The sequence below is a fragment of the Hetaerina americana genome, unplaced genomic scaffold, assembly GCF_022747635.1.
Source record: "Hetaerina americana unplaced genomic scaffold, ioHetAmer1.1.p SCAF_6, whole genome shotgun sequence".
In the NCBI taxonomy this organism is placed as follows: domain Eukaryota; kingdom Metazoa; phylum Arthropoda; class Insecta; order Odonata; family Calopterygidae; genus Hetaerina; species Hetaerina americana.
The window spans coordinates 17159574-17177118 of record NW_027287205.1 but is presented as its reverse complement, the minus strand read 5'-3'; the positions used below and the strand labels follow the sequence as shown (position 1 = coordinate 17177118).

Sequence of the window (17545 nt, the reverse complement as noted above, 5' to 3'; positions counted from 1 at the left end):
ATTTTCAAAACTTCAAACCCATTCCCGGGGCAATGCAGGTGCATAAATATATACATTTCCTTGGGTTCCCTTAAGGCATTGCAGCATCTCCAGCAGACGCACATCTTTGCAAAAAAAATGCCCTAATGAATATGTATATAATAATATATATACACACATGAATATATATATATATATATATATATATATATATATATATATATATATATATATATATATATATATATATATACATACACACACACATACATATATATGTATACATATATATATATATATATATATATATATATATATATATACATACACACACACACATACATATATATGTATACATATATATATATATATATATATATATATACATACACACACACACATACATATATATGTATACATATATATATATATTTGTATATATTTTTTTTTTAACCATCAACACAGTAATCAACCCAAAGGTAGGTTTGGTAGGAAATGGTAGAGTTCAACCAGTACTAAGCCTGATAGCATGTGAAATTCATACATTAGGTTAGGGGAGCCAGTTCCTTTCCCTGTGCTGGTTATGGTTTCCCAAGAATATCTGGTACCCTAAAAATCACATTGCTTGGGTGCAGCTACAGGTGCCCAGAGAGGTTTGCCTGGGAATCAAACCCAGGCCCTCCAGTCAGGAGTCCAATGTCTACCTCTGGACTATCACGATCCTTATGTGTGTGTGTATGTACATATATATACATACATGTATATATTTATATACATACATACATACATACATTTTTTTTCCACACAGCAATTTTATTAAATAGCTGTCAAAATTGCGACACGATACTTAAGGAAAGCTAAGAAGATTTTGAACAAATCATCAAAATACTTAATGATAAAAATGCCTCTACCATTAAATAATATAATCGGCTCCTCGAGACTAGAAGTTTTGGCTTGCTGTTCACATGTAGGGACATTGTTTGTTGATTACATAAAGAAGGCAGCACAAAACACCACTGTGCCAAGGGAGCAGTGATTGTGAGATAGGCACCCTCCTCCAGAGGAAACAGCAACAAGGTACAGGAGTCATCACCACATGCACACACAACACACTCGGGGTCATTTCACCCACTACCCCTCGACAATTGGAGGAAGGCACAGGCACCAATCTCCTCTGCCTATCGTCATTCATGATGGGTACTGTATCCCTTCACTGTCAGGAGGGATGGCAACCTTGAACATCATAACAAAATTCACAGATGCACTCTTAAATAATTTCAAGTGACTATAATAAGATCATGTACATGTGTGAATTCGTTTCAACCTAGAATAAGGACAATTTTCAAGCAGATAAAATATAAAATAATATGTCACTTAGGGCTAAAATATAATACAAATCTACAAGGGCACCTTCAGCAACACCTACACAATTGACAAGTAGCCACAGAACAACAGGCACACTGCAGCATATTCTCCCCGTTCGCTGCGGCGCTCTCCCCATTCAGACTCAGCAACAACACATCAAGACTGCAGACACACACACACAAACACTTGACATCCTCTATCAATCCTCTCTTCTTTTCACATTATTTGTGAAATGAAGGTTAACTCGCTATCAGTCACAGGAACTTCAGATAATTTCAAATACATGAAAGGGCAATGAATTTCACAGGAATGCACAAATCCCCTCTGAGAACATACGTATTGGATCCAGGCCAAAGAATTTTGCTGCAGTCAAATAAGCAGAACTATTAACATGACCATTAAAATTTAGACACTAGGTTCTTTCGTGGCATTTGAGCAAATGAGTGAACGCTTAAGGCACCAATTTGTTCGAAAAGGGTTGCGTCATCGAGGAGACAATGGAATTGTTTCCTCATTGAATTGCACATTGAGGGAAAGGATAAGAGTTATCCCCACAGTAAGAAGTGTGGAGCATCAACCATTTGGCTTCAGAGACTGATAACATCACAAACTTCACTGGCACCAGCCAGAGACCCACAGCACTCAATCACACTTGCATGAGAGGAACCCACTTTGGAAGAATGTCTGAATGAAAACAGATAATAACCACCTGTAAACCCTGCAAAATCCAGTGTTTTCCCGGACTAGGATATTATGAAACTCTCTTGATTAAACGAGTTTTTAAATAAAAGAGTTTCAAACAGAGAACATTGGGAACTTCTGGGAATAAAAAGTCCAGAAGGTAACCTGATTACATTTCAGAACCAGCATTATTTCTTTTTACTGGAAAAAGAATTTAATGGTGCCCATATTTGGGTCTCTCTTGCCCAATATTACTCTCAGTAATAAAGAGATTGCTGATATTAGTTGTTACTAGAAATACATGGAGAAATTATGGAGCCAAGGAGGAAAAAATTGCTTCATGATAAAGAAGACACATACTTGCAAATGAATTAATCTCTAAACTATGCTCACATTAATATAGTAAACATTTAAATAATTCAAAGAATTTGACAGTTGAGCATAACTAATTTGATTAGTGACGTCAAGAATGTGGCCTTTGGCATTTTTATACCTCTTAGCCTATAAATGTACATGGTAGAGAACTGAAAAACATGTAATTCTTCTTAATTTAAATGATGATAGTGACTTTGTGCCTTCTGTAAATTTTTAACACTGTATCCGTGTTAGGCTGGTGAATGAAAATACCTGTGAATTCAACCACTAATAACAGTTCACCAAGCACTAAGTTGATTAATAATCAGCTTTGAAATTGTGTTAGCTGAACCTACCGTCAAGTCAGAAACCCACATTAAAACTGAAATTTATGCTTTCTGAAATTCACTCATGAATTTCAAACCAAAAACATCATCCATTTAAACTGGTGGCATTCCTATTTCAAATTTCAGAAAGAATTAAAAAGCCAATAAATCTGAAGTCTTACATATCATATCTAAAAAAGTCAATGAGAGAAAGATTCGATGTAACTAATGACAGGGAAATTTCAGATTGAACTATCATATCAAAAAGGCAAAACAAAGTCAGGTCTAAGACCAAAGAGAGTGACTAATCAATTACTGGCATGAAAAATTATGTTAAACATATTACCATAGGACATTCTTCAATGTATGAGCATCTATGATTGGGAATTCAGTTTGACGATGTGATTTGAATCACCTAAGAAAGATAAAATATTCAATTGCTCCTAACTATAAAAGTTCCCAACTTTCCCAGAAAGTTTGTTCAGCATATTTTTTTAAACATATTATTTTTAGAGCTTAACCATTAACGGTAGCAAATTACTGAACATGATTTGTAAATGTAAGTAAAGAGAAGAAAACATAAGGACAAGCAGACAGAGACATGATTTGTGTTGAGAGAGTAACACAATCAAAAGGACAATTTTCTGTATATGTATGAACCTTTCTTGGTGACCTCTGCTGTTGGGCACCGAAGTTCAACATGACATTCCTATATCCAAAAGAAATAGATTTTGCAGAGTAAACAATAAATTACTTTCATGGGGGACCAATCCAGTTATCAAATGATGCCAATTGTAACACCTATCTTTTGCCATTCTGAAACTAAGTGAACACAGAATTACTCAATGCATGAACTTCTTAGTCCTGTATCTTCAACGACCACACTCAAGCCAGAGTCGTTTTGAAAAATAAGCAAGCATACATACCTTCTCTAGAGTATCAATTCACTAAGAGTCATCTTATATGTTGATTTCTGAAAGGTTTGGGCCTTTTCAAAGGAAAATTAGGTAATTTCACATAGATTACGATCCAAATGTGAACACACAAAACAAATTGGGCCACCGTGCGGGGGTAATGAAACAAAATAAAGGCACACCCCAGAGGCCACATTGCTTTAAACCCTCAAATGATACCAATATTTCACCAGACTTGCAATGAATAAAAGTAGCCACTGAAATGGAAATGATTTGCTTGCAATAATTAGACACAGTATGAGACACGGTTAAGGAGGTGGGCTGTGCAGAATGGATTGATCGGGTGAGTTGCTACTGTTTGGAAAACCTGGGATTGACATTTTGAATGCCTCAAACTGGCTACCATTTTTAAAAAATACACGCCAGCTGCAGGACCACAGAAGGGAAGGCACAAAACCAACAAAGGAGGCAAAGACTGAAGATCTACAGGAATGAGCTCCATTGCTTACACTCAAACATACAAATGTCAGAATTCTTAACACCTGTACACAAATATATAGATGATAAATTATATATATACAAATATATATACATGTATCACAGTTCCATCAAATGGAAGAGGAGTTCGAGCACGAGGGGGGAATTGCTGCTGCCCTCTTGGGGTCGGGACTCAATCCGATGCAACACTCCTACCAGCTCATTGTCCAGGCTGTTCATATAAATTGGTGGGAGACGGGATCCACCACAGCCAGCCTCATAGCCCTCCTGCATATGTAAAAAAAAGTCAACCGGAGGATATGATAAATAACAACAAACATTCCTTTGTTCTGATAGCATTGCAAACATATTCACTCTTTATATGGTTTGAAAACAAACAGCATGTAGAATAAGCGGTAGCAATATCTAATTTTTAAAAACCAGTTTTTTGAAGCAAATGATTCATATACGGAAAGATAATGCTACGATTTTAAAGAATTGAGGTAAGCGAAACCATACTTTCTTCACTGAATTTTTGTCCGGGGACCTAAGGTTCAATTCATAAAGCATTCATATAATCTATAAAAAGATTTAGTAGAGGCACACTTCACCTGAATTACAGATCTGAGATAATGTTAACATGCATTCAGTCTTACATGCTTATAATAATTCCAGTAATGGTTCAACCATCATTACTATCAGCATACATTACACATTTTTTTTGCAAACTGTTAAGTTCACATTACTGCTCTCTCCCATTTTTTTTAAGGTATACATAAATACCCAAAATTAAGTCTGAGAGTTTTTTATGAAGAATGATGTACATGGATAACTGTTTCAGAAATTCGAAAAGTGAATTTTTTTCAATCCAGCATTAGCGATGCAAAGAGCAGAAAAACAAAAAAAAATCTTGTAAATACAGGGTTCCACATTCATTGACACAGTAGGAAAATTTACGAGACCTGATAAATTGTCGTAAATTACAGGAAAACATATATTTCAAAAATGCAATTATGAGGTTTAGCGGCATTTCCCCAGAGTATTTTTAACAAGTTGAGTCAATTTCAGCCAACTGCAATTGCATGTAATTTTTGGAATCATCCCACAGTTGGGTTAACGATGGATTTTGCTCATTTTATATTTCATAACATAATTCCTGGGATCATTGTTCACCATTTCAGTGGCATTTCTAGCAATCACAAAAAGGACACAAAAATGGCCAAAATAGAGCAGCACTTTCCCTGAGAAGAGTGCACATTTTTGTAGCACCCCGCAGCCATTCACCTTGCCCACCCTGCTCCATCCCAGAAAGAGGAGTGATCATCCTACCATGCACAGGCGGACTGTTGCATTGCATTCCACCAAAAGAACAATTTCCTTTGCAGTACTCACACTGTCTGGTCCAAGGGTGGCACGAACAGCAATGAGGGTGAGCGCATGTGACCACAGCAAATCGAGGTAAGGGTGGAGGGCGAGGCACACAGCATGCGCAATGGACTCAGAGATGCGACTCACATCCACAGCATCTCCCCGACCAGAGGGCAGGGCTTCATTATTGCTTTGCTGCTTATCAGAAAGAAACAAAAGGGGATCAGACTCCTCGCGTGAATAACCATGTGCCCTCACCACACACAGGCATTCCACAAATGAATCACCTAAGATGTCTATCATTTCACCAGCGCACCCATCACTCATGAAGAGCAAAGGTGGCTTTCGATTGGAGGCAAAATGCTCTACCCGGCCGCCAAGCCCTGTTTATAATGGGTGAGTCAAACCCAAACACACTTTATCAATAGGGTAGCAACAAGGAGTGTCAGCTCCTGCCGTTGATAAAGCTCTTATGTACTCGCAACATGGGTGCATTCTTCCCTACACTGCTTCCTAATTTTTTTTTACATATTATGCATTCATTATCTTTGATTTTGGTAGCCTTATCATTTCTTGTACAGTAAATTGTCAATTATGAGTCCCAATTGATGCATGATGAAGCACGGGTAACCAAAATACTCAGTTAAATATGGTCGTGATCTAAATGGATTCAATTCATATGAATCAAATACATTACAAAAAACAAGTGACTGCGATTAGGAAACAAACACTCCTTTTTTTCCTTGCAATTTAAACAGTTTTTTAGCATTGGAAAGTGCATTTGTCCATTTTTCAGTTATTTTCATATGAGTGGAATACAGTTTTACAAGCACACAGAACTATTAGTAAGTATACTGCAGATCATATTCTCAGAAGGGAAAACCAATCACTAAGTCAGGAAAAGAACAAATGACTGGTGAATAATAAATTTGATAAAAAGGATCACTGATACGGATTCATATTTGTCAAATGATATACCGATTACAATAATGCAGATTGGGAGTTTTCTTTTATTTCATTTTATTAAAAAAATCATTTCTCTGAAAGAAACCAACTGGGAAAATTTTTCCCTTCCTTTGTGATCAAAGGTTATTCATGGTTTTTTCATAACGATTACAATAATGCAGTGTAGACAGTTGACTTGTTGCATAGTAAAACCACATATTTCCTAAACTTAAATAAGAATATTGAATTCACAAAGTTAGAGAATGCGAGGAAAACCATAATGGGAAAGTATGAATAGAATCAAAATGTCTTAACCAAAAAATCAAATACTATATCATCAACATAAAAGCTTTAAAAAGGCTGAATCTGAAGCTGAAAGTTAGACTTGTTTTTTTTACAAGTACATCAAAGTTTTAAATCTTAAAATAATCTTTACGATTGAAATTTTATTAAAATTGAAAGGTACTGGGAAGAAGAAAACCAGGGAAAACTCACAATAAGGATAATCCAAACAAAGTTAATCAAGGGTTCTGACAGGGAAGAGGCATTACAGATGCCATAGCAGTAATGAGATCACAAATAGGAACATGGATTACAATCAGGGTACATTAGACTATTTCATACCTCTCCAGAAGGCACCCAATAGAGTTAATTGGCCTGAATTAATTAAGGTATTGCAGGAAATAGGACTATATTGGATGAGTAGGAGATGGGTCAGCAACTTGTACATGTCTTGGACTGCTCACGTGTGAATGGAAGATGGACAGTTCAGATGGGCCGTGTAAGGAAGAGGGGTGAGACGGGCCCATTATCACAGGTACTTTTTAAAATATATCTGGAGGAAATGGTTGAAGAGAAATGGGAAGAACTGGAAATAGGAATGAAAGTCAGTGGGGAATTCATAAAATCAGTTAAGTTTGCTGATGATCAAGCCAGCCAGCAAAGGTGTTGCAAGCACTGATGGGCACATTGACATGATAGCTCAATATGTATGGGATGAACATCAATTTAAACAAAACAATAGTCATGGAGTTCTCAATAAAGAGAAAGGCTAAGTTATATAACAAAATTGTTCATAAACTAGGGTATGTTAAACAGTTAATGTATATCTTGGAAGTGTTTAGGACCAAAATGGTCAAAGTAGTAGGGACATAAGAAGAACTGTATCACGCAAAAACGCTATTACAAGGAGGAGGAAATTGACGACAGGGCCCAAGTATGGATGTTGAGTAAAGGCTCATGAAAACATTCAAATGGAGCATTGCTTTGTGTGATGTGGAAGTATGGTCATTGAAGTCAGATGAGACGCATATATAAGAAGGTTTTGAAATATGAGAATGGAAAAGAAGAACATGACTGAAAGGAAGACAAAAAAGAGGTTTTAGGCATGGCGGAGGAAGATACGTGATTGTTGGGAGAAATCCAAAGGAGGATGAGGAAAAGGTGGGAGAAGAATAGTTTGATTGGTGATGGGATGTCGAAGACGATGATAGAGGGGAGACATAAGGCAAGCAAGAAATGGGTAGGCATGAAAGAAGTAGGTGAAATTGAAGAGGAGATTTACTGTAGTGCCGATATGACTTCATGTTTTGTTAGAAGAGGCAAGCCAATGTATGGTTGTACCAATGAATAGACTGTTTCCATGCGAAACCTACCTTAACTGGTGGAATACCATTTATTGTCATTATACATTTTTAACTTTAATTTTTCATCCTGTATGGAAATTACATATCCTTCCTCAATTTCACAAATACATATCTTATTGTGACTCCTTTGTTATAGCATTCATTATTTTTATCTAACTAATAATGTGATTTATTTCATCAAAATTCCACTTTATATGTGTGCATGTCCTTGTTTTATTGTTTAGATATTATTATTCACTTTTAAGCTCTTATTATGTGGTATTCATTATATTACCTGTTTTCACTCCTTTGTGCAAATTGCTACCTATCACCTGTAAAAGTACTTCCTATGGTTTTTCATTAGCTTACAGTACAAAAGAGTCATGCTCATAAAATAAACCCTCCTTTCTCACCCATTCAACATGAATCTTTACTCTGCCAAGTGCACATCGTGAATGTTGTACTTTTTCCACCTTATTCTGGATTATCTAAATACTATTTTAATCTGCATTTGAATATTTACTGATACCATGTGAGAATGATAATACAATTTAACTTGATTTGCTTCAGTGGAATCTATCACTATTTTTATTATAACATATCTTTAGTGCTCGATTTGAAATTTTTGTTAAGAAAAACTTTAATCTCTGCTATTCTTACATCTTTTTACAGTATTGCATTTAACTTTTGTTTGAGAGCATCAAAGAGCATACTGACACTGGATTCATTAATATTTTGGTGAACTTTCATCTTTAGCATAATTGATAATACCACCAATGTTTCTTGGTGTTCTCAGATGTGTCAAATATTTATTATTTTAGTGGCCACTGACATTACCTGAATAAGAAACACCTCCGTCCACCGAATGAACTTCGTGTCGCTCACATAGTTTGTTCCATTGTGCACTCGGATTGAAGGTACCCCATCCAGCGCCATGCCATCTATCGGACTCTTCACCCTGTGGACACACAAAACAAAGGAATATTGGCAATGAATGCATATAGCCAAGCAAGCCTCCCAGAAGCATTCTCACTCCTCTACTTCAACCAAAAACTTCAGCGAACCATTTAAGGAAGGTTTGAGGGAGGTCAGGAGGAAGGAAGGAACATGATGAGGCACCAGCATGATGGTTGGAGACAAATGTTCTCAGCAAGAGACACCCTGGATACTGAGAAACACCTGAAAGCCATTACCATTAAGGATAAACACCACAGAAATCTCAGATTCAAACAAAACCAAGGTTTCAAGAAAGAGAAAGGCTGAGTCAAATATTACAATAGGAGTTCAAAAACTTGAGGATGTAGAACAGTTTACCTTTCATGGAACATGTTTTGGACCCAGATGGTCCAAATAGTAGGGACATAAGAACAAGTATGGCATTAATCAAAGAAGCTCTCACAAACTGGAGTGATTAATGACAAGGACGATGAGTGATGATGTTCCAAAAAGGCTTGCCAAGACATTGATATAGAGTGTGGTTTTTCAGAGCTTGGAAACCTGGTCATTGAAGCAGGATAAGAGAAAGCCAAAGGAGGCAGGAAAAATGGATGCAGAGCATTTTGATTGGCAATGTGATGCTGAAGACTGCGATTAGGGGAGAATATTAAGTCAAGGAAGGGGTTGGAATAGGCTAGGCATGTTGGATGGAATGACGTGAGGAAGGAAGTATGCAGAATTGAAGAGAAACTTACTGTGACGTCGGATGTCAGGTTGTTTCGAGTGAGAGGCAAGGTGATTATTATTGTACCCTTTTGTAGCCCCTGTCAATCCAAAACATACCTTAACAGGTGGACTACCATTTATAATATGCGTATAAACATTAAATTATTTTTTTGTGATTGATGGTTTCCACATAAATTAGTGAAAATCTTCATATATTGAGTTTTATAATTAGTATGTTTCATAGGCAACTAGCCTATAAATACAATAAATGCTAAACTTTATCATTAAAATCACTATTTTACTTTAGAAAGGCTAAGCAAAGGACGCTTTACTTTGCTTCCATTTGATAAAAGTACATAAGTGCCATGCTATTTGACCATTCAGTAGCCCCAGTGTTATAAATTATTTACCCTAAGAATGGGAAAGGTAAAATGAATATCCATGGGCAAGGCAAATACGTCTCAATATTCCAATAAATACGAATAGAAACCTTGACCATACCTTTTTTCTACCTCAGTTTTTTCCGTTATCACAAAACTTTTCATTTATGAGTTCCCTTCCATTTATGAGTCCTCATAACTAAAACTGTGATTAAATTTCAGATGTACTTCTTAAATTCCTAGGTAACCTAAAAAACACTATTATACCTCATTGTTTCAGGTGCCCGAAATAAATTAGAATCATGCTTTCCTCCCAACAGAAAAATTTGCAAACACAACAAAAGCAGGGTTATGTACACGAACAATTATGAGCAAAAAAAGATTTTTATCCAGACTATGAATGCATGCCACAGTGTCCTAAATCACATGATAATGAGGGCCTGGCACAAACCTTCTGCTGAATAAATATGGATTCAGCTGACAACTATATAGTGAGTGCACCAATGTGCCCATAGAGGAGGGAAGGGAAAGAAAGATGAGCTCACCCTATGTTGAAGTTCTTGTCATCCTCTGTCCACCGTATGATGACCACTTCATCTGGGGCATTGGGCTGCAACTCTGTGCCTGGAGACCCCTTGCCATCGGCGGCTATCTCCGCTCCAGCAGGCGCCACAGGGGGTGGTGGGGCTGGAGGTGATGTGGGGGACACAGGTCCGCATGGAATGACGAAATCCTCCCCATTGCGTAGGGCATTGCGTAAGGTGACCAATGTATCTGGGAGAACCTGCACTTGCCCGCAGGCAATAAGGCACAAAGAGAAAAACATCAAATCAAATACTTCAATGATTACTTGCTTTGACCATCTTAAAATCCAGATGAAAACCCATACACAATTACAAACTTTCTTTTCACAACTCAATAAATCTCAGGAAATTAACTTTATATGGTGAATAAGGTTAAATTTAAAAGTTTATCGGTAACAAAATGAAGATTGTAATATTAATAATCTTTATTCATCAAAGTCATATTCATGTGATGTCCTCAGGGCAGTACGATAATTGTAATACATGACATAATGAGGACAATGACCACGTGAGTAATGAGCAACATTATATTTTAAATGCATTAGTCCCTAAGTTTACCTCAAAATATTCATTGATGAAAAACAGAGCATCGGTGCACATCCCTGCCTCAATTACATTTTAAAACCTTTAAAAGATGGTTACTACGCAGGGATTGCTTGGGAGCTTATGCTGAAAAATTTTATCACCAGGCAGTTGGACAGAGAATGCCTTGGACAGTCTGCACTAGTCAATACATTAGATTGTGCCTTGTATGTGTTTCCTCAGAGCGAACAAATGACCAAATTGCATCACACAAACAGACTATAAAAAGTTGAACTTTTCAGATTTGAAAACATGGGCTTGCAATAGCCTAAAAACGTACAGAATAATGACTGAATTTTTCCTGCAATACAAGTAATTGGACATATTCATGAGCATGGAGCCCAAGTCTAAGACCATACGTAAGTTGGCTCTAAAAGAAAGCAAAGTAGGCGACTTTCATTTAATGATCACTTCCATATATTTTAAGCTTTCTCAGCATGTACAAGGATCTGAAAAATGTTTTGTGGTCACAGGAAACATTTGAATCCCATGTTAATTTCCCAACAATATTAAAGCCTTTTAGCTTCACAGGGTTATTATTTTCATCAGTACATTTAAGACAGCGTGCTGAGTTTTTATATAAGATGCTGAGTTTCTCTTTCATTTAGGAAGAGATTCTTGGCTGTAAACTAGTAATTTGAATCTTTTTTGACTTTATCGTTAGAAATTACAGGGATTGTTACATTTCTGAATCAGTGTTGTGTCACCTGCATAAATGACGCTGCCTACAAAGAGATTGTATGGTAGGTCATCAATATAATAAACAGGAGGGGACCAATAACAGACCCCTATGGTACTTCATGTTTCACATATAAGAAATCAGTAACCTTTATTTGAACCATCTGCTTTTGATTTGTCAAACAAGGCATCATGAATTTAAGTGTTCTGTCTTGAAAAAAAATTTGTTGTCTCAGGCTCAAAAATTTGTTGCTCTGTCTTGGAAGCAATTATACTGACATTTAAGCTGAATGGTCCACTGATTAACACACTAAAATGCTGAAGTTAAATTTCAAAGAGAGAGAGTGAGAAATAGTGTTTCCCTCCCATTCTCCATTCCATCACAATACCTACATCATTAAATTTGATCGTTTGAGGCTCTTACTTGGTGAAATTTCATGATAACTGAATAAATAAACTTATCATTTTTTTATATATTAATAAACTTTATTATACTACCACCAGTTTTGACACATAGGTAAAGACATCATCAGGTACAAAATGTTTCATTTTACACCACACGATGTCACCTATGTGTCGAAGCCAGTGGTAGTATTATAAAATGCAACAATTTCAATGTAAAAATCCTTCGCCTTGACTGGGATACGAACCCGGATCCCTCTCAAGGCAAATGATTTTTAAACTCTGAAATGCTGCAATATAAGGGACATTTTGCAGATGACTCGATCAAAAGTTACTGTTGCAGCATCTTCCACAGTATCTTGGATAATCAAGTTTTTTATCCTGAAAAAATACTAATTTCATTTAATCAGTGACCTACATCATGATTTCACAGTTGTTTCCTTCCCCCCTCACTTTTTTGGGTCTCCAACCCCAGTCAGGTCTTAATTTCCTCCCACCACTTTTCAACTCCTCCACAGGAAGACTGTGTCATTAGTTAAGAATGTGACTGCAGTGGAACCTTTACAATAGGGTGATGATATGTAAAGACTTCTTCAAGAGGACAATACGATATGTTTTACAATATAATGTGATATGCAAAACCTTTTTCCTCTGTAACTCTCCCCCTACCCTACTCCTGTCCAAACCCAAAATGCCTCTTTTTGCCCCAATACCTTTCCTCCAAGACTAAAATTAATATATTTGGAGGTAAAGCTTGAAAATGTACCTGAAGTTGATACTACATATTGAAACCCGGGTTGTATGGATAAAAAATTAAGTGAAATTAACAAAGTTGAAATTTTTCATCCCTTGATGGATGAGTTCCACGAAGTCAAGCATGATATTACCTGTTTTATTTGGTTGTTCACTTTTATAAGTAGCAGTTTTAATGACTGGTGTGCGTGAGCCTGAGTTGGTGAGTATTTCCCAATAAACTTGGCCTTAAATGCAAACCATTTGCATGACATGACATTAAGTGAGTACCACTCAGTCATAATAAGAACTCAAACCTTCGAATGATTTCAGGGAAAGAGTCACTGAAGACCCAAAAACAATTAGTTCACACACCTAAAGAAATCACAATAGGACAGATTTTTCACAACTGAAAACTTTCACAATGAATTAATAATGCGGGAGTTACTAAAGAGCATAAAATGTGTCACAATCTCATCTACAATTCTGTTCACCCACCTGCACCATCAGGCCGTCCTCAACTATAGATGACTTGGCTGTTACTTTGGCTGATACTTTGAGTGCACCATTAAAGACTACAAAGCTGGCACCAGTCACTGCAAAAAGTAAGAAGGAAGGGTGTGAGACAGCATTCCTGAATTAACAGGTTTCAGATCCTATCCAGAACAAATGTCAAATCAGTAAAAGCATGATACAATTTTCCTGGGACTGGAAAAATTGATCTGCTACATTTAAGTTTCAAATGATATCTGCTATACAACTATCAAGAAATTTGCTGAGTTTCCCATGTTTCCAAGGTAATATTTTCTTTCCATCACATCAAGTTCGATTGGGGGTGTAGATCAGCGTATACTTTCACAAATATTTATCATCAGGTACTATTATCGAGTGGAATGCAATAAATACCAAGAACAGTTGGTATACTCATTGTTACATTTGGTGCGAAATATTATATAGAGCTGCACCATGGAATTATGAGAATATGTGAAGAATATCAAATAATAATATTTATTCTTCATGTATTGATAAATGGCTGAACATCACAATAGATGTCATCCAAAAATTAAAAACATGCTACATAGCAGTATATAATTGCACATATAGATCAGTCATTGAAGCAGATCGATTAGTGAAATCTGCACCTCTTTTCTATCATGAAAATTTTACAAATGCATTCTCATGATCAAATGAACAATAGTTCAGGAGCAAATAAGAAAATACTACAATGACAAAAGTCCTGAAAACTACAAAAAAGAGTGACATGAAACAAGCCACTGAAGAATTACAGGAAGGAGGAAGTTAACAGGGTATTTCATCAATTAAGGGAAATGATTGTTGGTGTTCCTCGTAGAAATGGAGGATTGGAGTGCTACGGTAAGCAAATTGAGAAATATGAGTAAGATAGGGGACTATGGTTTAGAAACAAGGAGTAACTGCAGGGAGAGAGCAATAGAATACTGCACAAGATTTAATATAGAATGGGGAGAAAGCATAAGATTCCAGCAAGGTTTAATCATAATGAACACCACAATTGGCATAGGAATGCATTGAAAATTCCCAGGGATTTAGAAAAATATCAGTTGGACTATATTATGATATAAACCAGATTTAGGAACACCATGAAAAATTTGCAGTTTCCAAGGAGCAGATGCTGATCCCTATCATATTTTAGTAATAATTTATTCATTTAGCATCAATAAAAAATCACATTTTTGGCCTGCATACCAATCTTTTATCAATTATTTATATAAACATTAATATAATTGCAAACACCCTAGCCCTAAGTAGAGAAAAACCCATCTAGGTGGGTATCAAACCATGACCTCTGGATTGACAAGCAGAGACAGTACCCTGTCACTACCAGGGTTTTATTTATTTATTTATTTAGTAAAAATTGTGCACATACAGCAGGATTGCCAATTTATAGTGACACGTATAACAGCAGGCCATGGTTGGCCATGTAATGTAACATCAGATTCAAAAGGATAAAACAGGGAAAAAAACTGGGAAGATAAGAAAGGTTTATCAGCAGGCTGTAGATAAAATTACAAGCGAGAGCCGGAAGAGAGGCACAAGAGAAGGAAAATGGAAACAAAAAAAGGGATATCAAAAACACCAAAAACTGAATTATACAAAATAAAAATAGGATAGGACAAGGAAACCATCGATTATGGTTTAAAAGATTAGCAGGATAGATGAGAAAATGAAATTGAAGAATGTAAACACAGAGTTAGGTATAAGAAATTACAAACAGTTGAAAAATTAACTGAGGCAGGAAACTAATAGGGTGGAAAAAGCATGGTGAAAGATGCAGTGTGAAGATATGGAAAGATCACAAAGGGAAGGTGAAATTGGTGCACCATATAGGAAGGTGAAGTACTGTCAAGATATAGAATTGAAAATGAATGTAAACAACCAAAAATAAGTCAGGAAGATTATTAATTGAACCAGAGATGTTTTTTAATAGATGGAGGAACTATACGGTAAAAACATAAGACCAGCAAGCTTGGACACATAAATTTAATATGACGTAGATGAGAATAGTTTAGGTCCTGGAAAGCTCAATGGCAAGATATAAAGGCCATTAGGGAAATTGAATTCAAATAATGCCATAGAGTTTTCATGGGCCAATTTGAAGTTTCCAAGGAATTTTCATTTATTAGGAAGGAATTTGGCCAATTGATTTAATCACATCAGGGTAGGTTCCATCCCAAAAAAGGTAAAGGCAAAGGCCATATGGGAGGACAATAGAACAATTAATTTGATTTACTATGCAGATAAGATGGCGCTTATGATAATCAATAAGAGGATGGTGAGGAGGGTTAATGAATACTTAGGGAAAGATTTGTTGAGTTTATGAAGGGGAGAGGCATATGTGATGAAATGAAATAATGAAGTCACCAATAGAGAGGAACACAGAATACAAACAAGATGTAACCATTTGTTTCATAGATTTCCAGGAGACATTTGATAGGTGAATTGAGTATAGGTAACAGAAGAGTTATGACACCTTGCACTGCAGACCCCTTGGCACATTTCGTTGAGAGAAGGCTTATGCCGATGCCAGGTTTCTCTCAACCCTTCCTCCTGTCCATCCCTAATGACCTGAGCTGTTGGTCGCCTTCCGTAAAAACTACTACTACACAAAGGGATCAAACTTATCTTCAAACTGGAATTCTGAAGAGGTATGCCATTAAAAAGGTGAAATTATAAGCCAATGGAATCCGGACAATAATTTTCCATTTATATAAATCCTAAAATGAAAGTAAATGATTTTGGTAAAATTCATTTACCAATTTTCTAAACTTACACTGAAATAAGTTGAGTTTCACATACTCTAAAACATCAAATTCTTAAAATCATCTAGGAATCTTCTTTATCTTGATTTTATTACTTTACAATCTTATTTAATAACCTTGAACTAAAGTGCAAAGGAACTTAAATCTCCTTAGTTTCCCTTATTTATTTCATTTATGCTATCGACTGACTCAGTCCACACTCTCCCTCTTCCTTACCTTTGCGAGGTTTGTTCTGGATGTTGATGGCCTGGGTGTGGTAATGGCTGCCCCCTGTGGAAGCCCCTCCCCCCTCCTCTCCCTGCACGCACACCAAGTGTGAATCCGCAGTGGATGAGAACGAAGCAGCAAGGGCAAGCACATGGTCATCACTGTCATCCAGGGCCCTCTCAACCTGAACAGCACACACACAAGTATTATTTTTTTATAGTTATACAGAACTTCCTATGGGTACAGAACTTCAGCTATGGATGGGGGAAGGTTAACAGCATGAGGTTTAGGTTGACCTACATTGATGCTAGTCATAAGTTTTTAGAATTCACTGATAGGGCATTAGTCAGGATAGTAATGAAATAAAACAAGTTAAAAAGTTATTTTAAGAAATATCTGTCAGCAGAGGCAATATACCTTCCCTGAACTTCGCATTACCACAATGACAATGCATAACTAATTAAGAAGATGGCTTACAAGGAAAACAAATAGAATTTCATTCAATGAAGAATAACATTAAATAAGTCAACTTTATTTTTAACCAAACTTTAACTTAAGTTACAAATTATTAGTGCAATAAACTTTAGTGTGAAAAGAGACAAGGTTTACTTATTCAGGGATCATGAATTTTGACAAAGTAGAGCTTGAAATGATTGAATTCATTGGAGAATGACTGGGGTCACATGTGCTCAATAATTATACAGGACTAATGGTGTAAATCTATTTCTTTGTCAACTTGCTTTACTTTGAATTATTACTTTTATTTCACAAAAATTAAGAATCTGTAAATACTACAATACTGAATGCAATCTTATGATGGATATCCAATTCATATCGACATGAAATACTTTGGAATTGTGAGGAATGCCAGGTGCAATACTGATAACCAAGAAATTACTATAGCAACACCTCAAGAGAATATGTGGTCTGACTATAGCATTACATGGAATACAGCCATAGAAATACACTGTAGCCACAGCAATAT

The 17545-nt window shown here is 36.2% G+C and overlaps 1 protein-coding gene across 3 annotated transcripts in view; it reads right to left on the bottom strand.

Annotated features, from left to right (window-relative positions):
* Positions 1–439: 439 nt before the first annotated feature.
* Positions 440–17545, bottom strand: part of Sara (Smad anchor for receptor activation) — a 64933-nt gene continuing 47827 nt past the window's right edge. For all 3 annotated transcript variants that reach the window (XM_071593695.1, XM_071593696.1, XM_071593697.1), the window contains 6 exons: positions 16570–16744; positions 13553–13650; positions 10622–10860; positions 8872–8992; positions 5489–5659; positions 440–4384 (listed from right to left, as the gene is read on the bottom strand). In XM_071593695.1, the coding sequence (XP_071449796.1) occupies positions 4217–4384; positions 5489–5659; positions 8872–8992; positions 10622–10860; positions 13553–13650; positions 16570–16744 (972 nt within the window). In that variant the 3' untranslated portion in view covers positions 440–4216. The remainder of the gene's footprint in view (positions 4385–5488; positions 5660–8871; positions 8993–10621; positions 10861–13552; positions 13651–16569; positions 16745–17545) is intronic.